The 25,075-nt window shown below is 44.3% G+C and overlaps 1 protein-coding gene and 1 long non-coding RNA gene across 5 annotated transcripts in view; one reads left to right on the top strand and one right to left on the bottom strand.

Moving 5' to 3' along the window:
- SLC35F3 (solute carrier family 35 member F3) overlaps positions 1–6,396 on the bottom strand; it is a 249,677-nt gene extending 243,281 nt beyond the window's left edge. For both annotated transcript variants that reach the window (XM_025184108.2, XM_075924762.1), the window contains exons 1-2: positions 6,166–6,396; positions 5,501–5,730 (exon numbers count right to left, since the gene is read on the bottom strand). In XM_025184108.2, the coding sequence (XP_025039893.1) occupies positions 5,501–5,730; positions 6,166–6,218 (283 nt within the window). In that variant the 5' untranslated portion in view covers positions 6,219–6,396. The remainder of the gene's footprint in view (positions 1–5,500; positions 5,731–6,165) is intronic.
- Positions 5,525–25,075, top strand: part of LOC142827973 (uncharacterized) — a 147,814-nt gene continuing 128,263 nt past the window's right edge. For 2 of the 3 annotated variants that reach the window (XR_012902808.1, XR_012902807.1), the window contains exons 1-3: positions 6,888–7,013; positions 12,308–12,342; positions 24,426–24,556. This is a non-coding gene — a long non-coding RNA (uncharacterized LOC142827973). Of the gene's footprint in view, positions 5,655–6,887; positions 7,014–12,307; positions 12,343–24,425; positions 24,557–25,075 lie in introns of those variants that run through there. The other variant, XR_012902809.1, reaches the window with a different exon arrangement.

Below are 25,075 nucleotides of genomic sequence, written 5' to 3'. Positions count from 1 at the left end.
TTTCTCAAAATTAAATCTAGAAAAAGCCTCTCCCAAAAGTGACTGCTGGAGAGGGACAGAAGGGGGCTCTGAACATAGAAATCTACATATCCAGAGATTTCTAGAAGTACAAAATTCCTGTTATTTACTGGAATTATTTCCTGTGAAATTTAATTTCTGGCACACATAACAAAGAGGTAAGAAGTGCTGTTGCCATACAAAATTCAAAACCTAATTCTGCTGCTTTATTCCCCATTTTTATTTAGAGATGTATTTATGCCTATAGAAATTAAGAAATCACCAGATTGTACACAGTTCCCAATGTGGCAAAAAAGTTAGCATACATTTAGAATAATATAGTTAAAACTTTGTTTCTACAAGTTGTAGAAAATGCAGAACTAAAGTAATTACAGATATTATAAAGTATACTCCTAACTATTTGAAACGTACTTCTTTCTTTTATTATGTGCTCTTGCATCAGCAACAGGAAGATAATGATTTCAAAATAAGTAATATAATCATGAATTGACTTTTCTGATTAAGTATTTTGGTAATCACCTAAGGCTCAGATTCTGCATTTCTTCCCCATGCAATATGAATTTAACAGAGCTGCAACTCAAGTTTCAGCTTTCTGTGACATCACCATTCAGGCCTTTCCAAACATATACAGAAACCTCCAACCGAAACAGATTTTGGGATGAGACTCTGTTGTGCCTCCACAAGATCATATGAAACTTGCAGCTGGCAGCGCAGAGTGAGGTTTGGGGCTAAGGTGGTTTTATATCCCCTTTGTATTTTCTTGATCTACAGTCACCAGCATAAAGAGACAGCCCTAAGGACCTGCCCAAATTACAGCAGCCTGTACAGCCACTCTTATGGGCCACAGTTCTGCACATCTCCATATACATAAAAGACACTACAGAACACATTAGATTTAATTAAAGCTGCATGAAGAAGTGTGCAAAGCAATTGATTTGTTTGTTAAAAATCAATGACCATTCTGTAGATTAGAATTTAGCCCTCTTCTTTCCCTGAAAATAAAAAAGATAAAAATGTCTACTCAGAGTCTACTAAAAAATGGTAATAGTCAACCAGAACTAAACAGTTATTACAATGTTGCTATGACAGCAAATAACTTTAAAATGATTTCTTAATTTTGAGTAATAGGGATCAGTATCCTAATAAAGAACAGTCCCTGCATTATCTTTGTATCATTCCATCTTGTTCCTTATGCACCGTAAAATTTTGTTTTATTTTTTGACAATAGATGCACTTTGAACAGAAGTCTTTGAGCAATCTGAAGTGACATTCCAGTATCTTTCAGTATTCCTTGTAACTAGGTGCTTGTGCAGCTCTTCAGGAGAGATTCAAATGCTATTCCGATAATTAACAGAGTGCCCACAACTAGTTTTTTGTTTCTACTGGTGGTGCACATTCACATATCTAGGTGCACATAACCAAAATTTATTCTGCTCATGGATGGAAAAAATCCACACATGAATGGAAAAGATCTGAGGGAACAGTGGTCTCTTTCCTTAATCGAGATGGCTGTAGTTAGCATAGCTGTATCTGTGATTTAAATGGTTTCCCCCAATGTGCACCTGTTCACCTTTATAACATTGACTTTAATCTGCCATAATTTTGCCCCTTTATCTAGCCTGAATAGATCAATTTCCATTATGGCAAAAGCCCAGTCTCCTAAACAGGTTTTGATTCATGACAATACTTTGCCTTCAGTCTCATGACTCCTTAGTTTTGTTAATAGCCTCTTGTGAGAGACCTTATCAAAGGACTTCTGGAAGTCTAAATAATTAGATAATCTATATGATTCTAAATAATAGTATGAGGAATTGCTCAATATTATAAGCAAAACATGCACAATCTTTTAGAGCCATTCATTAACAAGAGTGTCATTGAAGGTAACTTAAAGAGGGCGAGGGGAGATGAAATCTGATTTATATATTCAAAATATCTAGATCACCAACTAGTTTCCTGAGAGCACCCACACTCAATTCATTATCTTTATTATTTATATGATGCAAACAGTATCAAGATTTTTAACAGACATACACAAAAAAAGATAAGATTCCTATCCAAAGAGTTTATAATTTAAATGTAATATAAATTATTTTTGTTCATAGTACCTAATTTGATTAATCCTGTTTGCTTAAAATGTGAAAGACTTCTTATATCATTACTGCTTCCATAAGCCAAAATAAGAGTTTTAAAAAAAATGTTTTCAGAGTGTTGATATAAAACCAACCTTTTAGTTTTGCTGATTTATCTAACTTTCATGCTTTCAGCCACATCCCCAGCTGATGTAAATCAAAGCAGCTCCATTGAAGTCATGCCAAATAACACTAGATGGATATGTAAATAATCTTTTGTACATTTCTATCAACGCTGTTTATAAAATACAGTGGTTGCTGTTATCTTTTTAGTTTGTGAAATGGATGCATGTTATAAGTTAACTATTCCAAGGTAGATTTAAAAAAAAATCCTCGGAAAAGTGTATATTTATTCCCCACCATTATAATTCTAAAGTGCCATTTATTATTTTATTTTTAAAATTGCTATAGAGAATACACTCTGAATGCCAAATTTTGGTTCACAATTAACTTTTATAGTGGAGTTATAAATCTTAGCAATAGGTTATAATTGAGCAGCTGAAAATGACTTTTATTATTTTAGACAGATCATCCACAGTAACTCACTATGAATTCAACTGGGCTATTAGTCATGGTGTCAGAAAGGAACAATAGGATCCAACTTAGAAGTTGGCACCCATAGATAGTCTGATCACAGGAACCAATAACTTTGTATAGATGAATGGTCCCAGCGAGGTCTATGGGACTGCTCTTGAACTAAGGCACAACTCCCTGTGAATAAGCGCACCAAAATCAGATTCTTAGAATAGTAATAACCAGAGAAAAATATAATAAATTGGTTTTATGCAAAAACCATTATGACTTTATCTACTAATTCATATTTTAACACTCTGCAGTAATGTTTTAATGAGTTGCTAATAGCTCATGAAAAACACAGTATAACTTTTTTGTATCTTCCCCCTTTATTATTAAGTACATTGGCAACCAAGTAATCCAATGGTGGATGTATTAGATATGCATATATTTAATAATTATAACAGACTTTGTCAAAAACAGTTTCCCCCCAAAAAATTATGATCCTCTGGTAAAAAAAAAAACAACAAAAATGCTTTTGCAACAGAAAATTGTAATGTTAGGAACAGTATTATCATGTCACAAACAGTATTATGATTTCTGCACAAGTGCAAACGAATGCTTAAAAACTGTTACTGCATGCAGTCATCTTTGGTAATGAGGACATATGGAAGAACATTTCACAAGTAGCCAAAATGGGTAGGAATGGTGTCCCTAGCCTCTGTTTGTCAGGGGCTGGAAATGGATGAGAGGAGAGGGATCACATGAGGATTGCCTGTTTCTGTTCACTTCCTCTGGGGCAGTGGTCACCAACCAGTAGATCAGGATCTACTGGTAGATCTTGGATCCCCTGAAAGGTGATCCTGACTGGTTTGTCCAAGAGGCTATTGAGGACTGGCACTTCAGCTGCCCCTCCCCCCACTGCAGTGCATCTCCTGCCCTTTGGCTTGGAGCTGTCCCCTCAGGAGCATCCTGCTTTCTGGGCAGGGGAGGGAGAAAAGGGGTGCTCATGTCAAGGTGTCCCGTCTCTCACTCTGTATCCTATCGCCACAGCAGAGACACAACAGGACTTAGGATGGAGTTTCCTGGCTGCTTTTGGGAATGATGCAGGGCCAGGACAGGGGTGAGTCTGCCCTCGCCCCACGGCACCACCACCCAGGAGCCACCTGAGGTAATCAGTGCCCAGCTGGAGCCCACATCCCAAAATCTTACCCCAGGTATGAACCTCCTCCTTTACCCCAAGCCCCTGCCCTAGCCCTGAGTACCCTGTATCCAAATGCCCTCCCAGAACCTGCACGTAGAACCCGCTCTGGTACCCCAACTGCCTGCCCCAGGCTCAGCTCAGAGTCCCTCTAACACTCCAAGTCCCTTACTCCACGACCAGAACCAGCACCCCACCCTCTGCCCCAGCCTGGTGAAAGGAAGGAAGAATGGGGAGGGAGGGAGGAAGGTCAGAGTGAGCAGGGGTGGGTCCTCGGAGAAGGGGCACAAAGAGGCGGGGCCAGGGTATTTGGGTGTGAGGCAGAACTTAGATTGCACTTACATTCAAAAACTGATCTCATGCTTAAAAAGGTTGGAGACCACTGCTCTGGAGCATCTGGCATTGGCCACTGTCGGAAGACAGGATACTGGGCTAGATGGACCTTTGGTCTGACCCACTATGGTCGTTCTTATGTTACTAATATGTCCAACAGGTTTACTAAAGTGTTTCAAAATATCACCTTATGAAGAGAAACTCAGCTTTACATGCCTGTACACTCTATGATAAGTTTCTCACCAAAGTTTATGAACATGCTACTGGGAAGCTGTGTTGGGTAAGGTAAAGATATTTTAATTTCAGGTAAAAGTTAAGAGTTTAAGTACAAATGATTCTTCAAAATTAGTAGGAAGAGGATACTAAATAATGTCCTTTCAAAAACTAATACTGTACAGGTTTAAAAATCCTCATTGCACCTAAGTAATGGTCACAAACAAGCCGATTATTATACTTCACTTATGGCATCATCAATAAAAAGAAAGCAATGTTTTAATACTGAATTTAATATTATTAACACCAAATCACTAAAAGCCCAATTTTATGCAAAAAATGAATACCGTAAGTGCTAAATCCTTTAGCAGAGAATGAAAACATTTCTTTAAATCATTCAACTGTTAAGACATTTTAATAGCGATTAAATATCATATCAAGAATATAAGATGAAAACTTTAACCTATATGTAATGATTTCCTTAATGATGTTATGCCACAGCAGTCATTTGTAACATTTATATTTTTATTGAATTCCAGAACTAAACTGAAATCCTCCCCTATTACAAAAGCTAACACGTTTTCCATAACCACTAGCATTTTTCCAAACAACAAGAAACTTCAATGATTAAATCTCCCACAAATCTGTACTGAATTCATCATAATGCCATCACCTTGTGCCACATCAACTTTTTCCACCATTCAGCACTGAATTAGCTATCAGACACAAATGTTGATCGGTTCATAACGTAAAAATAGTTAAATCTCCCAACTAAGGGAACAAGAATATTTTAGAGAAAACTACAAAACTGACAAAGCTGAGATGATCCAGTTTAGGGAAGAAGAGGATAGTAAATGCAATTAGGCAATTACTGTCCATCCCTTCAATCAGCTGGGACACTGAAGTAGCAATGTGAAGAGCTGCCACAGAAAAAAGGAGACAAGGTTAAATCCAGAGTGCAAGGCAAGTCCTGCCCTACACCCTCCAGGCAGCTCGAGAAGAGGCTGCTGCTGCAGCAGCAGCAAAGTTGAGGGGGGAGGGGAGGAGTGTTGCTACCGCTGGTGAGAAGAGAAGCGATAAACAAGGGACTTACTTTTGTAGCTGGCAGCCCAGGGCTGATAGCCGTAATACCCGGTAATCCGCAGAATCCTTTCCTCGATGGAAGTGAGCCCCACGGAAGCGCTGTTGAGATCTTCCACGGATCGGGACCATTTCAAATCCTCTTTGATCGCCTCGTCCACCACCAGGTATTTGAGCTGCCGGAGCTGCGGGCTGATGTCTGACAGCCTCCTGGGGCTGACATCTGGAGATCTCCTCATGCCACTGGAAAGGCAGGGAAGGGACCTGAGCACGGAGTGGGAACGGCCGAGGAGCTCCCCTTTCCTTCCGCAGCAAGGGGCCAGGCGGGGCAGGGCACGGCCCGGGCCAAGCTCCCCTCCCAGCTAATCTGCCCCGACACCTCGCTACCGGGCAAGAAAGGGGCAGCTGCTCCCCCGCAAACACCCGGGTTCCCTCCAGGGCAAGTTTAACGCGGTGTAAACGCCCCCTGCCAAGCGCTCCCCTGCGCCTTGTGGCTCCCGGCCTCCCAGGGACATGGGGGTACCGGGAACTTTGCGTGGGACCCTCCCCCATTGGGACTGACCCTCCGATCTTCCCCCGGCTCCCTCCAGGGTCCTCAGCGGGACCTCCCGCCGCCCGGTCCCTGCTCCCCTTCCCGGCGCAAGACCAAGGCGGAGCCCTGCCCGCGCCGATACTCACAGGGTGATGCTCTTGCCCCTCGCCGGGCCGTTGGGAAACTCGCGGATCCCCATGGGGAAGAGCAGGGGCGGAGTGGGGGCTCCCAGACTTCAGGAAAGGTGCAGCCGGGGGCTGGCACCGGCCGAGCGGACAGAGAAGAAGACGGAGGCAGGGGCCGGGGCGCAGGCGCTGCAGAGGGGCTCGGACCGAAGCCCCGCTCGCTGCTGCCGCCGCCGCAGGTGCGTCTCCGGCGGAGGCCAGGTGCTGGCGGGCTGCTGCCGCGGCGCGTGTGGCGGTGGGTGGAGGCTCCTCGCCCGCCCCCCACCTGCCTGGGCTGGGCTTTCCCGCGCTCCTCCGGCAGGGGGAGCCCCGCGGCCCAGCTCCGGACTGTCCCTCCTCCTCCCCCGCAAGGCTCCCAGGCAGCGCCTCGGCCGAGAGGAGCCAGCGGCACCTGTGCGCCTGGACTGGTTGGTGCAGCTGAGCGGCGCGCGGAGGCGGACCGGGCACCCGGGGGCAGGTCGGCGGCAACGCGCTTCAGTCAGAGCAGGGGAGCCCTTAGGCGCGCTGCAGTGGCGCGGCCCGAAGCTGCTCCCGGGCACGGCGTGGGGCAGCCGCCAGGGGCATTGGGCGGGAATTCAGCCCGGGCTTCGCCCTCGCTGGGTCCAGGAGCTCGGAAGGCAGCGCCCCCTCGGGTGTCTTCACAGCGATCCCTGCTGCAACCCCGAGGTTTGGGCTAAAGCCACTTGGCGCTTCTCTGGCACCGTCCAGCCCGGGTTCTCCAAGCGCTTGTGAAGCAGCCCAACTCCTCCCGGCAGAGCCCACTTTTTGCCTTCGAGGAGATTGGCGGACCAGCGGCTCAGCTGCTCAAGGTATGTAGCCGCCCACCGCCGCCAATTAGGCAGCGTTTGAGCAGGCAGGCCTGAGAGCTTCAGAACTGCCCAAGATGACACAGCCGGGCTGCAGCGAAGTTGAGGTTTGAATCCAGCTCTGCAGGCTTCATGATTTAACCACAAGAAAACAAACCATCTGGGGGCAGGGAGCCGCGCTGTGGGGGTGTGTTTGAGCAGTGCATAGGGCAGCGGGGCTGGGACTGCTAGTTGCTACTGCTCTACAAACACATTTCAGAGCGCTGAGACTATTTGGAACAAAGAAACAGCAGCATTATTGAAAGAAAAGGAACAGTAACGCTTTCTATTAAGGGTCCGTTTACAAAGATGTAGAAAGTTAGTAATGGGTAGGTACGTATTTTAAGCATGTTACAGGCAATTAGTATATTTTATAGATGGTTATGAACATATCAGTAGGAGGTCATAAGGCACATTTATAACCAACCTGTTGTGCTGTTGAACTTTTTAACAATTGGCCAACCATTTATGAAAACCTGGTTTAAGTACTCATTAACCCAGTATGAACAGAACCTTAACATATCATGTAACCAGAAACTGTAAGTGGGATTTTCAGAAACACTCAGCATTGGCCTAACTCTGCTCCCACTGATGTCAGTGGGACCAAAGTTGGGCCAGTCTTGGGTACATTTTGAAAATCATACTTTAACATCTGTGTAAACACTGCAAAAACTTGGGCCCACTTCTACAGTCCTTAATCAAGAAAAAATATTGACCTCCTAATGCCTTTGCCTGAAAAGAGACTACGAGTTTAAATCTTTTATTTTGACCATTACCAATTCAGCAAGATTTCTGAGCATGTGAATTGTCCCACTGACTATTCCTGTGTGGAAGTTAGGACTGTGGTTAAGTATCTGGCTGAATCAGGGTCTATTGTAGTGTAGGAAATGATAGTCCTAAAATACCTTAATGCCTATTGTGACGGCGCGTTGGGGTTCCCCCATCTCCTGCACCCCAAAATGGCACAAACAGACTGCTCCAGCCGGTGGAATAGAGGAAGTTTATTGCCTCTCCAGGATACAGCACAGCACAGATGTAATCTGGTCACAGAGCTGGGCTAGGATGCCTCAGGCCCCCTTGAGATGGGGGAGACTGGGCCCCTAAACTCCAGCCCCTTTCCCTAGGCTGTCTCCTCCATGCTCTCAGACAGCAACTAACTAACTCTCTTCCAGCCCTGCCCCCCAGCCAGGGCAGCATTCCACCTTCCTTTGTTCCTCTCCATGGGGGGTGTCTGGTTCAACAAGTTTGGCATTACCTTTGCATAGTGAGGTTTTCCGCGTTGGGTCTTGCTCCAGACAGCAGGGGTCACCACAGCCCAGCAAGTACCCCCACTATGTCACACCTATATATTATTGCATTGTGTACATGTAGCCAATGAAAATTGGATTAAAATCTGAAAGCATTATTTACTATGAGAATATTTAACCATCTGAAAGTAGGAATATATACAAAGATTTACATATCTGGAAACTTTACTTTAAAAAAAAATTCAGTAGAAGGATGGGGGGGATCTTTTCTTCTTCTCTTCAATCTGATATTTTAGAGCATGTAGGTATTTAATTGCAAAGTTAATAGACTCAGTTAAATAAAACCACTTGCCCTGCATTGTGTTAAAGAATCATTGTTGCTTTATCAAGGGAAAAAAACAAACCTATCAGACAAAAGCTAAATATCTGAACATTATTGTATTGAATAAATGTATTGAACATATATTGTATTTATTTATTGCTTACATAATCATCATTTTGATAGCAGGATGCTATAGTGAAAACAACTGTATCTTGGGAACTCAGGGTGAAATTCCCCCATACAACAGAATTATGGTCCTGTTATACGGAGAGGGGTAGTAACAAACCAATCTGGGATTCCTGCAAAGTACGCACACATCAAAGTGTTGAGAGAACTTTGGGATGGACTGGAAGAATGTCAGAAAGATGCCCACTAAAGACGTAATTACTCAGATCACTGGTTGCATGTAAATTGTGTTCAGGAGTCTCATCCATCCCCTAATCCAGAACAGTGGCTGGCAAGAGTGGAAATTCACCATTTAGGAATCCTCATGGCTGGAGTATCCTGAAGTGTCCAATAACTGTATTTCTATTTAGTGTAAAACTCCCAATGTTCATAAAAATAGTGTAATGTGGGTTCCGCTCCCTGGTGCCAATCAAGTTAAGTTCAACACGAGACCTAGTTTGACAGTAGAATGGAGAAGAGGGGACATAAATTCATCTGTCACTGGGATTCTACCTGTCTGTCCTCTCTAGAGCATCTTTCCATCCTCTGTGCCACCAGGGTAGTGTGAAAGAGATGGGGCTGCAGTGTCTATATGTCAGTTTAGAGAAACTGGAATTATGCCTAACTCTCACACCTGCTGATAGGGGATTATTTTCCTGCTCTCTTTTTTCTATATGAAAAAGTACTATTCAAATCAGTGCATCACTGTAAGTGGCACATTGCAAAGTATGATAATAAATCCTTTGGGTGACAGTACTGACAAGCTGTTAGAACAGTCATTCATAAAAAGATGATTTTTTTTTTTTTACCTTTTGGTCAAATATACAAAAGGAGTGCTGTTTAAAGCAGCTCCGAAAATGTCAGTAAAGTTAAACTTTCCAAATTACAGTAAAAGAAACCTCAGAATTGTCAGGTCTCATGATTTTATTGTGAGTCTCAAAATAATTAATGTTTTTCTTAAAGCCTCAGCTGATGGATTCATGAGAATTTTAGCTTTCACTAAAAAGAAGTCTGTTTCTAAACCTTATGGTTGCAGGGAAAGCATGAAAATAAAGAGGACTACAAATATTTATTTAAAAAATCTCCATGTTTTTTCAGGGTCTGACTCGGATTTGTCAACATTTGGGATATGTTGCAATCTTAATAACACTACCCCACAACAAGAAACCATTATGCAATACAACAGAAAGGCAGAGAAACTCACAGTGTAGCATTATAGAGTTTGCTACTTTGAGACAGTAGGCTAAATGTGGTTTATTTTACTGATGTTTACATCTCAAGCATTATTTGACAAAGTGTGTCTGCTGGCATGTTAATGAGTACAGCTGGCAGGGCTGTTGTGGCACCAGAGTTGTGATGCAGTAATCAATGAGAGAGCTTAAACCTTTGTAAACATCTCTTTGCAGAATGTCTCACAATAGTGTGACATTTCAATAGCCGCATATGAATAATCCCCAAACACTATGTAAAGTTGGATTTTATATTATGCAAAACAGCTCTGTTCACAAGATATCTTCGTACAAAAATAATGGCTAATACTTATTACAAATCATAGGATTTTCTGTGCAGTTGTCCAGATTTGCAAAGGGGCTGAGATGCTAGCAGACCTGCTGCCAATTCCAGGCCCTAGGGTGGAACAGTCAGTGGGCCCTCATGCATACACGAGTCACACCCACACACAGTCACCTGACCTATGAGCAGTATTGCACCTGAGCTGGCTGGTGCCCAATGAGCTGCCAAGCTGCGCTGCTGGGCAAAATCTTCCCGCACAGCCAAGGTTTCCACAGGCCTGCCTTGTTGGGTTGGCAGCTGTCTCATTGCACAAATCTAAATACCTTTGTCATGCCCTTTCACCGAAGCCACACCTCAGGCCCACCTCTTCAAGGGCCTGCCCACACTCACTCTGTGCCCCCTTCCTCTGTCACTCATGCTCCCCCATTCTGACTCACTTTCACCAGGCTAGGGCGCGGGCTGGAGTGTGGGAGGTGGTGTGGGCTCTGTGAGGGAGTTTGGATGTGGGAAGGGATGAGGGATGTAGGCTCTGAGCTGGGGCAGGTATTTGGGATATGGGAGGGGGCCAGAGAGTTGGTGCTTACCTCGGGCAGTTCCCAAAAGTGACTGGCATGCCCCTCTGGCAGCGCCACCTAGGCATGAGAGCTAGTGGAAGTCCACATGCCACTGCCCGCCTGCTCTATCCTTGCAGCTCCCATTGGCTTCAATACCCAGCCAATGAGAGCTGCAGAGTTGGCAGCGCACAGAGACATCCCCACTCCCGGGGCAAAAGTGCAGGCTGTCCGCTTTCAGGAGTGTTGCACTGCAGGCAGTGGCCAGGAGCCCCAGACAGAGTTCCCTATAAGCTGAGCACTTGGGCACTCACTCAGGAGAGACTCAAATGCTGGCCAGCTGATTGGCAGAGTGCCCACAGCTGGCAGCATGTGTTTCTACTGGTGGTGCAAATCTGCAGATGCCTCAGTGCACATACCAAAATTTATTCTGCACACGGATGGAGAAAATTAAAGGAAACACTGGCCCAAGGGCCCTTTTAAATCACCTGAGCCATTGGGCAATTGCCCCTTTTATCCCCCCCATCAATGGGCCTGGCCTGGGTGAGACTAGTCAATTGCCACCTAAATCAGTAAGTGCTTACATTCAATTGGTGCCTATTTTTTTGTGGTAAAAATCCTCTTGGTGCTTGAGTGGCATTCTCATTCTCTGCTACCTCAGGTAGGTCCCCAAATCCCTGTCTCATTCTTAACCCCCAGCAGGATCCTCATATTAGGTGGAGAGAAGTATTGCCCTTTCTTTCTCACTTAAGGTGACCAGGCCAGTGAGTATGCTCAGAGTATGGGTACTTGCTTAGAAGATGGCCTTCTCAGTACCCTCCAGCCAAGTGGTTAGAGCACTCATCCAGGATATCAGAGGCAACAGGTCTGGCAGGAACCCAGGGAGTGACCAGCCAAGTGACTCCTCCCACCAGTACAGGGAAGGACCAGGACAATCCCCCTCCACCCAGGCCCTGTCTGGCTGCACTTTCCTTGTCCCTGCTCTGCCCCTCCTCAGCCCTGCTCCATGATCTCCCCACCTTTACTCTGACCTCTCCCCACCTTTTTCCTGTCTTGCTCCACCCCCACCTCACCTCTCCCCACTAATCGAGGCAGCCTGAGGACTACTGAGGCCAGCACGGGCATCAGCGTACTGCTGTCACCCCCCCACCCTGCACTCACCAGCAGCAGCATGGGAAGCAGAGTAAGACGGCCCTGCTGCTTTACTCCCTCTGCTTCCTGCCACTTTGCTCCAGTTCCATGCCGCTGCTGGTGAGTGTGGGATGGGCGGGAAATGGGCAAAACCCTACTGTGGGCAGACCCCATTCCCAACTATTCACCCACACCATCTGCTGGCTGGCCCCTATGTCCATGGAATTTGTGGAGCATGTGACCTCTTCACATCCACACATCACCCCTGAAGGATATGAAAGACCCCAGATTAATTTTCCTCTCTTTCTTCCCACCCCACATCTGATGAAGACAGAAGATTGGCAGTGAGATTTCCTCTCCCTCAGGTGAGTGCCCTAATGCCTATGTGAAGCTGGCAGACCAGATGCTAGCTCATGCCAAGGTCCCTGTTTCTCAACTAAATACTGACAAATACATAGCTGGAATCAGTCTGACTCACCATTGCTAGTATTGTTAAAATAGGTACTGAAATTAAAAGAATGTTTTTAGTGTTTAATGAATGCAGCAACTCACAAGCATTACCATAATCTTACTTGACACATCTCTGTCTCATATTCATAAGTTCATAAGGTCATCTGGTTCAGTCCCTGCACTCATGGCAAAACCGAGTATTATCTAGAGATTTAGACTATCCCTGACAGGTGTTTGTGTAACCTGCTCTTTAAATATCTCTAGTGATGGAGATTCCACAACCTCCCTAGGCAATTTATTCCAGTGTTTAACCACCCTGACAGGAAATTTTTCCTAATGTCCAACCTAAACCTCCGTGGCTGAAATTTAAGCCCATTGTTTCTTGTCCTATTGTCCGAGGTTAAGGAGAACAAGTTTTCTCCCCCCCTCCTTGTAACACCCTTTTATGTACTTGAAAATTCCAGATTAAACAAACTAAATTTTTTCAATCTTCCCTCATAGGTCATGTTTTCTAGACCTTTAATCATTTTTGTTGTTCTTCTCTGGACTTTCTCCAATTTGTCCGCATCTTTCCTGAAATGTGGCACTCAGAACAGTACCCAATACTCTGGCTGAGGCCTAATCAGCGCAGAGTAGAGCTGAAGAATTACTTCTCATGTTTTGCTTACAACATACATCCCAGAATAATGTTGTTGGTTGGGTTTTTTTTTTTTTTGGCACAAGTGTTGTTGAACTGTTGACTCATTTTGACTCGTTTAGCTGGTAATTCAGCATCATAGGCAATCCTGTCCCATTTTGTATGTATGCAACTGCTTGTTCCTTTTTAAGTGGAGTATTTTGCATTTGTCCTTTTTCAATTTCATCATCTTGATTTCCATCTCCCCTGTTTGTCAAATATCATTCTGAATTTTAATCCTATCCTTTAAAGCACTTGCACCCGCTCCCTGCTTGGTATCATCTACAAACATTATAAGTGAATTCTTTATGTGGGCGTCGACAGTCAAAGACAACTTCGAGGGCTTAGTTTAATTTGTGTAGCTTATTTCGAGTTATGTCAATTGCGTAGCTTATTTTGGAAGTAGGAGCATCTACACAGCACTTATTTCAAAATTGAGCACTCTTCCTCCAACTTCTCTTACTCCTCATACAATGAGGCTGTGTCTAGACTGGCAAGTTTTTCCGCAAAAGCAGCTGCTTTTGTGGAAAAACTTCCCAGCTGTCTACACTGGCCGCTTGAATTTCCGCAAGAACACTGACTTCCTACAGACTGAAATCAGTGCTTCTTGCGGAAATACTATGCTGCTCCCGTTTGGGCAAAAGTCCTTTTGTGCAAAGCTTTTGCGCAAAAGGGCCAGTGTAGACAGCTCAGATTTGTTTTGCGCAAAAAAACCCTGATCATGAAAATGGCGATCGGAGCTTTTTTGCGGAAAAGCGCGTCTAAATTGGCACAGACGCTTTTCCGCAAAAAGTGCTTTTGCGGAAAAGTGTCCGTGCCAATCTAGACGCTCTTTTCCGCAAATGCTTTTAACGGAAAACTTTTCCATTAAAAGCATTTGTGGAAAATCATGCCAATCTAGACGTAGCCTGAGGGTTTCAGGAGTCTGAGTCGTTCAGTTTGACAGTATTTCAACATTATTTCGAAATAACTGCCTGCTGTGTAGACAACCATTATCTAAATCACTGATGAAGATAATAAACGAAACCAGACCCAGAAGTGAGCCCTGTATTTAGATAAAACTTGAACATTCGCATTGTATGCCTTTGTAACTGTAAATCATTAGACAGGAGAGCAACATTAATTAGTATGAAATGTTGGTCTCCAGCAGAAGGTGTTATGTCCTGTTAAGAACAACCCAGACAGACTAGACTGGAACATAAAAGAGTACACGCTTTGCTGTTTACTTTCCACCACTGCCCTTCCAAAACATGAATCTTGCAAGTGAATAGGATTTTCACTAATAGGAGGGCTGAGTTTGAAGCTCAAAGTAGCAGTGGGGGAAGAAAATAAAAACCCTTAACAAGGAGGAACTAAATCTTTTTATTGTTTGGACTCCGGGGGGCAAAGATTACTAGGCATAAGCAAAAGATCTGCAGTGCTTAGCCTGGGTTAGGCCGACAGAGTTTGCTTGTTATAGAAGCATATATTACTTTTTGAAACTTAAGATTGGAATCATTTGTATGTAGGTATGTCTACCCCCTTTAACTTGTAAAACAACTCTCATTTCTTTTCCTATTAATAATTGTATATAGTTTATTCTAGGAATGACTGGTGTTGTCTTTGATAGGAGATCTACTGTGCAATTGACCTATGGTATGTGACTGGTCCTTTGGGACTGAAAGTAAACTGAACATTGCCATGATTCATGGTATAAGGGATGACTTTCACATCTGGGTGGTAAGACATCCTAGTGCCCGGGGGCGGGGGGGGGAGACACTTTCTGTGACTCCATGTTAAGGCTGTTATAGAGCCCGAGGAGTTCATGCTTGGTAACTGGTTGGTGAAATCCAAGTGTGAAACTCAACCAATTTGAGAGTTGTGCCTTGTTTCCTAACAATTTGCCCTGAGGCTGGTGCTCATGCTTGCCTATGGGATGAGAGCATCATTAGCTCTCTTATTGACAGTGGAGCATTTTGTACAGATATTTAAATAAGATAGTAGCCCAATGTCTGAGAGTCTGTAACGCTGATGTACATGGCCACGGCCCCTGGCCGTGTATGTCAGCGCCCCGCCCCCCTTCTCCTCCCTCCGTGGCGGTTCAGCAAAGCGCTGCGCCGCTCAGCTGGGCCCCGGTGGGGGAGCAAACAGCGGCAAGCGGCCTTTCGGGCTCAGCTGGGCCCATCTGAGCAGCGCAGCGCACCACGGAGGGAGGGGAAGCAGGGTGGGGCGCCATGCAGGGAGGGAAAGGGGGGCGGACGTGGCCAGAATGGGGGCAGGAAGCAGAGCTGGGGAGGATCGGGGGCTGTGGGGCTGGAGGGGAGGATGGGGGGACCCAGAGGAAGGGAGGAGAGAAGCAGTGCTGGCGGGGGGGAAGGAAGGGGTGTCCGGGGGGCCCTGGGGCTGGCTGGCGGGAAGCAGAGCTGGGGGGGATCGGGGGCCGTGGGGATGAATGGGAGGACGAGGGGGGCGGGAAGCAGACCTGGCGGGGGAGGTGGGTGCAGCCACTGGCCACAGCCGGACCCCAAACAGCCGCTTGCCCCCCAGCCGCGGCCCAGCTGAGTGGTGCTGGCGCTGCGCCGCTCCACTCAGCTGAGCCCTAGCGGGACAGCCAGGGGGCGGGGCTGTGTACGTCACCCTTCCTCTTCCCATGGTGGTGCGCCCCTCAGCCAGGCCGTCGCGGGAGAGGGGGGCGGTGACATAGACAGCCCCATCCCTAGGCCATGTATGTCACCGCCCCGCCCCTCCTCCCTCGCGGCAGCCCAGCTGAGCGTGCAACACTTAGACGAGCCGCCACGGAGGGAGGGGAGGGGGGTAGGGTGGTGACGTACACGGCCAGGGGTCAGGGCCGTGTACATCACCGGCCCCCTTCCCCTCCCACTGTGGCACTCAGCTGAGTGCTGAGCCCCTCAGCCAGGCCGTCATGGGAGCCAGCAGCACAAGGGGCTGTTTGGGCTCCCCCGGGGTTGGAGGGTAAGGGAGGCCGGTGACATACATGGCCCCCGCCCCCTGGATGTGTACATCACCTCCCCGCTCCCCTCCCTCGCGGCAGCCCGGCTGAGCAGGCAGCACTCAGCCAAGCACCACGACGGAAGGGAAGGGGAAGGGGAGGAGGAGCAGGGAGAGATGGAGGGGAGAGAGAGGCAGGAGGAGGAGGAGAAGAGAAAGGGAGAGTGAGAGGCAGGAGGGGGAGAAGAGAAAGAAAGAGACGGAGAGAGAGGCAGGAGGCGGAGGAGAGCTGAAAGGGGTGGGGAGGCAGTAGGAGGAGAGAGAGCGCTCAGGAGAGAAGACCTGAAAATCCCGTCTTATGACGGGCTAATTGGCTAGTTAAATAAGACTGGGCCAGATAAATTGGTGGCTCTCTACATCTTTAAGTATCTAACATCCTGAATGAGCAGGGCTTAGGACACACTCACTTTTTCAGCATCTGATTAGCTACCTTAGGCAGCTCCCTGTCTAGTGTACATATTTTTGTGGCTCATTTTCACCCACCTCTCTCTCTTCATTCATTATATAGCATGCCAAAGGATTCCAGTGATCTTCCATGCACCTGCAAGTTATGTGTTGGAATGCCAAGTGCTTGTTTACACCCGAAATGCTACAATGGTACAGCTGCAACTGCACCAGACTAGCACTTCAGAGTAGACACTGCCTATGCTTACAGGAGGATTCAGCACAGATAATAGACCTCTGTGGTAGGTGATGGGTAGGTGATGGAAGAATTCTTTGTTCGACGTAGTAAAGTTGACCTAACTCCCAGTGTATTGTGCTATGTCACTCAGGGGTGTGGATTTTTCACCCCCCTTAGTGACATAGCCATGCCAGTGTAAGTTCCCAATGTAAACCATCCCTGAGAAGTGCAATATCTAAGTCCCTTTGTGGATCTGGGCCAGCATGAACAGATACAGGCAGTCCCCGGGTTACGTACAAGATAGGGACTGTAGGTTTGTTCTTAAGTTGAATTTGTATGTAAGTCGGAACTGGTACATATTGTAGGGGAAACTCTAGCCAAACATTTCTCCAGAGCTCAGTTTTATTCTCCCACACCTCACTTCTCTCAGTCCTTTATTCTCAAGCTGAGGTGTCTGCTGAGAAAAGCCGCTCCGCGTCTCCCTGGTCTGCTGGGGGGAAGCAGCTAGTGCAGGGTTGCCTCACCCCGTTTGTAAGTAGGAATCCAATGTAAGTCGGATCCATGTAACCCGGGGACTGCCTGTACTTCTTGTCTCAGCTGACAGTTTCTTAGGCTGTTGGATCTTAACAGGCAGAGTAATAATATGTCCTACTGGCTGTGTTACTGACAAGATAATACCTTGTTGCTGACAAAGATTGTCACTTTTATCAGCACTAGTTTGATAAAAGTTTCCCTAGGACTGGAGTTTATACCCATCAAAAAATTACACTTTTATACCATCAAAAAATAATAGTATATTTAGCACGACTGGCATAACAGTCCCACAGTAAGATAGGTTAAGAACGTTATATTATAAAACATTAAAACAATAATAACTCTGAAAATTACAACATAGAGTCATCTAACTTGGTTTCCCTCTTCAGGTTCATAAAAATCATACCTAGAAGCTCTGAAATGTGGTAGAGAAAAAGCTAGTTAGTCCTAAATGAGACTCCTTGTAACAGAGTCTTTTAAATAGGCAATATTTCTGTGTCATAGCCATTTGTATTTTTTAAACTGAGTATTGCAGGTATATAGAAACCAGTAAGTGAAAAGGTTCCTGTCTCAAGGAGCTTACAGAGTCTCTCAGGCAAATACAAACACACGGGATAAAAATACTATTGGGATGTGTGGAGATGCTTAAATAGCAAAATTACAGTTTTGCCAAATAAATTTGTGGCCAGTTTCTGACATGCTTCCTCAAGCTGAGTAGTACCAAACCCATAAGTGGTTCATTTGAAATCAATAGGAACTACTCGATGATTAAGGTGCTAGTCAATATAAGTAAAGGTATCGGAGGCTGATATGCTATTTTTGGTTATGTCTACAGTACAGGACAAAGCAGAATTTAGATACACAACTTCAGCTACGTTAATTGCGTAGCTGAAGTCGAAGTAGCTTAACTAGGCTTTTGGTGATGCTTATGCTGCAGGAAGTCCAAGGAAGAACACTGTTTCTTCCACTTCCCTTACTCCTCATGAAAGGAGGGTTATCAGCATCATTTCGAATTAGCAGTCTTAACGAGACCACTAATTCAAATCCTGGAAGATCAACAGCAGCTGCTTCGATCTTCCTCTGTAGTGTAGACGTACCCTTACATGTGACATTTTTGGGATCAGCAACATAACATATTACATAACTAGAGTGCTTCTGGTCTAGCCTGTCAAATTGTTTTTGTTTCCTATTATGTGAAAAACTTAATATTTCCATAAAATGTTTTAAATAAATGTATCCAGCAGTCTTACAATAACCACAAAAGCTAGGAAATTTATAATTCTGGTTAAAATTCTGATTTGCAACCTGGGGTCAAATTCACAGTTGGTGTAAGCAGAAACAACTCAGTTGATTTCAGCAGAATCCTACTTGCTTAGCAATGACTGACATCTCTAATTCATGCCATTTTGAAGAGGTCAGTTGTAGCACATATATTCAGCTCACCCACTGTTCTGACATCCCTACAATGCACAGCACACCTATCCATTTAAAAAAAATGTTAACGTTTAATAGACTTGTCTGGCTTGATCAAAGTGTAATCTAAAATTTCATGAAGTCCAAGAAGGGAATCTGAAACAACATATCCTGATTACCATAAAGAGGCTCGGTAGGTAGAATAGGGGCTTCCTATGAGAGAAAGATTGGATAATAGTATTGTATACAGTTTCTCTAAGCAAACATTTTGTAATGATGATCTGATTATTATCTCTGATATTTATACAGCAGTGGTTTGTAAACCTGTTAAAACTAACTAAGATAAATTAGGAGTGCCTATTGGGCAGGAACTAATTGCTTCTCCCCTGCCCCCACACACAAACACTTGCTCTATCAGAGAGAGGCAGAAAGTGACAAGAGCATGAGCTGGTGCTAGAGGGAGCTGGCTTAAAAGCCGTTTCCCCCCCAGCTCCATCTCCGCAGGGGAAGCAAAGGGCAGCAGGGAAGCAGCGCAACCAGGAATTGAAACAGTCCCACTCGCCGGGCTCCTACTACTGCTCCTCTCCCTTTGAAATGTACAAGAGCCACAAGTGGCTCTTGTACATTTCAAAGGAAGAGGCACAGAGGGGAACTGGGGCCAGCAGGTTCCACTTTGCTTCCCCAAGGCACAGGTTCCCACTGTCTCTCTCCCTTTGAAATATGGGCAGCTCTTGTGCATTTCAAAGGGGGAGAGGCAGCGGAAACCCAGTGTGTCTCTCCCTTTGAAATATACAAGACCCAGGGGCAGCTCTTGTACATTTCCAAGGGAGAAGCACAGAGGGATAGCAAGCCCCCCCCCCCCTTATTGATTGAATAGTCAATGGAAATTCCATCGACTTCTGAGTTAGCTGATTAATCGAAATTTAACATCCCTAAGATAAATGCATAGATAAAAAACAAAATATAATTTACACTCCACTCAGCCAAGCACACATGCAAGAAAAAACATCTCCTTTTCTAGCCTATTGCCCTATCACTCTTCTACCCTCTTCGCCACTCTTCCAGTTCCCTTCCTGCCCGGCCCAATCTCCTGCCCATCCTCTGGTGCAACTGGCTCCAATAGTCATCTACCTGCTTTTCCCTCTAATTCTCCTCAATCTTTGACCCCTCACATTTCCTCTCCTGCCTACTGCTCTTCTGTGTAAGACTCAGACATCAGAATGTGCATGTTAAAGTATTTTTAATATACACGTAACTTATTTGTTTCAGAGCTGGATGGAAAGCCAGCACTCTGTTTTCCTGTACCTTGTGCCTTTAAGGCTTGGAACTGTTCTGAAGAGATCAGAAAAGACCCAGCTCTGATGAATTGGGAGAGGCTGGTGCTCCCTGACAGGCCCTCCAGCAGCAGGCTTATGCAAATTGTCTTTGGTTTTGGATTGCTCCAGTTTTAAACAGCACCTTAAACAGCTGAACTTCCCCACCTCGCAGTCTACTTCCTGTCCATCACATTCCCTTGCATGAGGGCTTGCTAGCCCTTTCCCTGGCTCTTTCCCCGCCCCTCCCAGGTTTTGTGACTCTCAGGACCAGCTGCTAAGACTCATTCTGCTGCTTCCCATATCAGCCATTCAATTTGCCTCCCTGCCTTCAGCTTCTTCCTTCTCCCAAAAAGAGCTAGAGGAGATGCCAAAGGTAGAAAATGCTGATCAGCAAACTTCCCAAGTACCCTATGCTTAGAGGACCACCACTCATTTTACAACCAGAGTCACCCCTGTCCCACAACATTTTTACTCTACAAAATAGTTTGTCAGAAGTGAAAAACCATGAAATGGAGGTTACGGAAAGACTTCTTTACACTGAAGCAATGGCTTCCCAGGACTTGGAAATTTTCCATATCAATTTTTGTGACCTTCATTTTGGGTAATCATTGCACGTAGCATCTCACATTTGGTGCCTTGATGGTTTAGAGGTATGCTGAGCAGCAAGGGATGTGAGAAAGAGGACTCATCACATCAGCAGCCTGTTCCAGACTTATCACCACAAGAAATGAATCTGCTCAGTCCACCTTGTTGAGAAGAGAATCTTGCAAGGAGCCCTGGAGAATCTAAAAGGAAAGGGAAGAGACTGTGGCTAGGACTAGAGGAATAACTGCTGGATTGGGGGAGGGGCAGGGGGAAGGAAGGGGAAAGAAATTGATATGTTTGGTGAATTGTGTAACATGACATGCAATTTATGTTTAAAGTTGATCCCAAGAGGTTGCCGGTCTCACCAGGAAGCTGGGAGTTTCTACAATTCCAGTGGGATAAAGATCACCCGTTTGTAGTCTTGTAGATATATAAAATATTGGCGTGTACAGCTATGAAATTCTGAAATACAGAAAATGCATCACTGGCCTAAGACTGAAATGTGCCTATGAGTCTTTGGGCAGAAATAATTTTTGAGGAGAAAGAAGAAGAATTATTCACTAAACTGCAGGGTGAGGGGTGTTTGATTTTTTAAAAAATACAATAGGCTATTCAGCTATTTGGAATGTACAAATCCTAGGACCTGGGTTTGTGAACTAAGAACATTCATGGTAGTAAAAAATGCATTATAAATTGATTTATTACATGGCCTTGCAGTTTAATCACATGGGTACTATCTAGCTATTTGCATTTTTATAATATAATAAGCTATACAGGCACTTTTTTTTTTTCCAATGGTTTGTTCAGGAAGAATTTTTTTTGGGGGGGGGAGGGGAGAATAGAGGAGAGTTATTAAAATACTTTGCCTAACCTGGCTGAGACTATAGTTCAATCACTTTTCCCCTCCAAGATATCATGTATGTTTTTCCTGTAAAATGTTCAGCCTTTCCTTATCTAGAACTGGCATCTGTTAGAACTGTTTGCCATTTAACTGAATGGTACGTTATTCCGCTCCTGTATCTTTTCAAGATGGTTTTGAGACATTTATCAGATTTTTTTTAAATTGTTTCAGAAATAAATGAGTTTGTCATTATAGTGATAATAACTGATTGCCTGATTATTGCCCCAGCATACACAAAGGTGCCATTCAAGTTTCTCTACTCCATTCATTTGTGTCAGCGACATCCCAGCCTTGTTGCAAGTCTGCCAGGGGCCAAAAGTTAGCAACACTATCCTAGGAGAGCCTCAAGACAGCACTGCTTTGGTGGAAGATTGCTTAGTGTGAAGCTAGCATTTACATCCTATATTTCTTTAGCTGATTTTTCATTTCTCGTGGTGATAAGTTTGGAACAATGGCATTATTTGCTTAAACTTCCTCACAGATTTACTGCTGAATGGACTATTCGGCTTCTAGAATTAATAAAAAGGCCAAGGCACTTCATTAACATGCTTGGGATTGAGCTGGATTGGCAGCATTGCAGTTTAGTTATGCCAAAGAGCATGTGGAAACTCAGAAAGCTTTTAAATCATATTCTTAAAGGTTGAATCAGTAGATGTCCTTGTGAGAGTTTTAGTCCTGAACTCGCCAGACAAATTTCTCCCCATTCATACTAATGGGGCTTAGTGTTCAGAATGATATAGGCAGAAGCAGCGTGGTTTATTATTTTGGTTATTCGAAGCATCAAGCTTAATTTTATTGTGCTTCTGCTTGACCTATTGAAAAATAAAACAAAAAAGCTGGCACATAAAAACTTTCTTCTTCTCGCACTTAATATTTAATGCAAAGTAGGATTACAGAACGGACTGAATTTCACCCTTAGTGTAAGTGGGCCAAACTCCATTTATCTGATCTGAGTTAAAACCAGGGGGCTTGGTTCTCTACTGCCTTACCCTTTTTGTAGGCATTTACCCCTGTGCAAGAGCATTTAATACTGTCTCACAGTGCTGTCTTTGAAGGATATTGGCAGACTTGAATTCCAAAGCATCTCACAGAACTCACTGAAAATCTCTACCACTGGCAACAGACCATGGTGGAAACAGCAGTAGGTAACAGTGGGTGATTTTCCCCTGGGCAGGGTTTGAGACAAGGTCATATTTGCCCCAAGATTATTTAACATATATGCAGACTACTATGAGACAAGCCTTGAGAGGTTTTAACAGAGGGGGAGGGGGCAGGCTCTCCATTGGTGGAACAATCTCAGTTATGCTGATAGGATACTCTTGCTACAACCACCAACGTTATGTAACAAAATGTTGGCATCTGTAAAATCAGCAAGGAATAAGAACTATTCCTGAATGCCATGAAAACAAAACGCGTGGACACTGACACAGCTAGGGTGCATCTAGGCTACAGGGTTTTGTCGACAAAAGTGGACTTTTGTCGACAAAACTAAACCTGCATCTACACTACTGCCGACTTCTGTCAACATAACGTCAACAGAACTCAGCAGTTTTGTTGATGGCAGTAAGCCTCATTCTACAAGGAATAACGCCTTTTGTCGACAGAAGGCATTATTGCATCTTCACCATCCTTTGTGTCTACACTCTCATGTCGACAAAGCGGCTTGCTTTGTCGACAGAACTGGATGTAGTCTAGATGAGCTTTGTCGACAGTATCTGTCAACAAAGCCTCTGTCGACAAAAGCCTGTAGTCTAGACTTACCCCTAGTGAGCAGAAAATGCAAGCAGACATCACAGTTAACAGAGACACTGTAGAGGCAAAAGCGGCGAGGAGTCCTGTGGCACCTTATAGACTAAACGAAGTGTTGGAGCATAAGCTTTCATGAGCAAAGACCCACTTCGTCAGATGCATGTAGTGGAAATTTCCAGAGGCAGGTATTAATATGCAGGCAAGAGATGATGAGGCGGATCCAATCAGGGAGGATGAGGCAGTAGCTGATCTGGAAGTGTGACTACCAAGAGAAGAAGCAGCTGCTTTTGTAGTTAGCTAGCCATTCACAGTCTTTGTTTAATCCTGAGTTGATTGTGTCAAACTTGAAGATGAACTGTAACTCAGCAGTTTCTCTTTGAAGTCTGGTCTTTGAAGTCTTTTTTTGCTGCAGGATGGCTACCTTTAGATCTGCAATTGTGTGTCCAGGGAGATTGAAGTATTCCTCTACAGGTTTTTGTATATTACGATTCCTAATATCTTATTTGTATCCATTCATTCTTTTACGTAGGGACTGTCCAGTTTGGCCGATGTATATAGCAGAGGGGCATTGTTGGCACATGATGGCATATATTATGTTAGTAGATGTGCACAAGAATGAACAAGTGACGGCATCAACCATTTCCAAGAAATGGAAATGATCATGAGGAGATGATTATGGAAGGAATGTCAGAGGGTCATCAGAAAGATTTTGCACAGGAGGGCCAGCTCACTGAATGGTGAACTGCTGAATGCTGCTGAATGCTCAAAGCTAGTGGTAGATCAAAAAGGCTTTAGAAAATCCTTCTATGATGTCACCAATATTCAGACATGAATACACGGATTTATTTACTTAAAAGAGTTAATTCTGATCTGATCATATTTTACATGCTCTTTACCAGGTGTAAATGACAACACAAAGGCCAAAACGACCAACATTTTCAGTTCCTCTGAAAAACCACTGTGGCAAATGTAATCGTGCAAGCTGTGTTGTCATGTAAACGGTAATTGGTAAATGAATAATGAACAAGTAGTCTTTTCCCAGTGGATTCAGCTGCAAACAATCCCTTGTTCCTAGACACAAATAGCAGTCTTTCTGCATTGCTAAAATACTGTAGAATCTCTGACTCATATACATGTTTAAAATCACGAACATTTAAGCCTAAATTATCCTCCAATTTGAAATTCAGAGGTTTGATTCTAATCTCATTTTACAGAAATCTTATGCTGATGAATCTTCATGGATTTAATGGCATTATTCCTGATTAATACCCACAAAATTCACAGACACTTTGTTTCAAAGACTGGGGAATTTTCAGCGGAATGATTTATCTCTTCAGTGAAGTATGTGAGTACAAGCAAAGCTATTCCCTATAACTGTTGTTTGAAATAGCTTTAAAGGTTCTTGGCTTTCTGAACAATGTTTAGTTAAAAAATAAAACATTATAAATGGTAAGTTTTTTATATAGTTTTGTGCTCAGACTGATAATCCTGTTTTAAAGAACTTTTTAATGCTTTACATTTGATAGCCTCAAACATGGGGGGAAAAGTTCAGAATCAGCTTAGGACTTCAAACCATCTACATTTAGAATATCCAGGCTGTGATTTTTGGTATTGCACATTACACAGCCTTACTTTGGATCTGCCCTTAGATCCAGAGTTTAGATATGTGGGATATGGTTCCAACCAATCTCTAATTAAAAGAGAAATTATTTATTTACTCTTGTTAAGTTTATTCATAATGAAAACAAAAAGGCAACCCTTATTTGTGCTTCTGTCTTTGCTACTATCCACTTTCATGTTGTTTTTTCAGAGTTACCGCTGAGGGATTTTTTCCCCTCTGAAGGACCATTTGCTAAATACCTTG

The sequence above is a fragment of the Pelodiscus sinensis genome, chromosome 3, assembly GCF_049634645.1.
Source record: "Pelodiscus sinensis isolate JC-2024 chromosome 3, ASM4963464v1, whole genome shotgun sequence".
Classification (NCBI taxonomy): domain Eukaryota; kingdom Metazoa; phylum Chordata; order Testudines; family Trionychidae; genus Pelodiscus; species Pelodiscus sinensis.
This window is presented reverse-complemented; position numbering and strand designations above follow the sequence as displayed.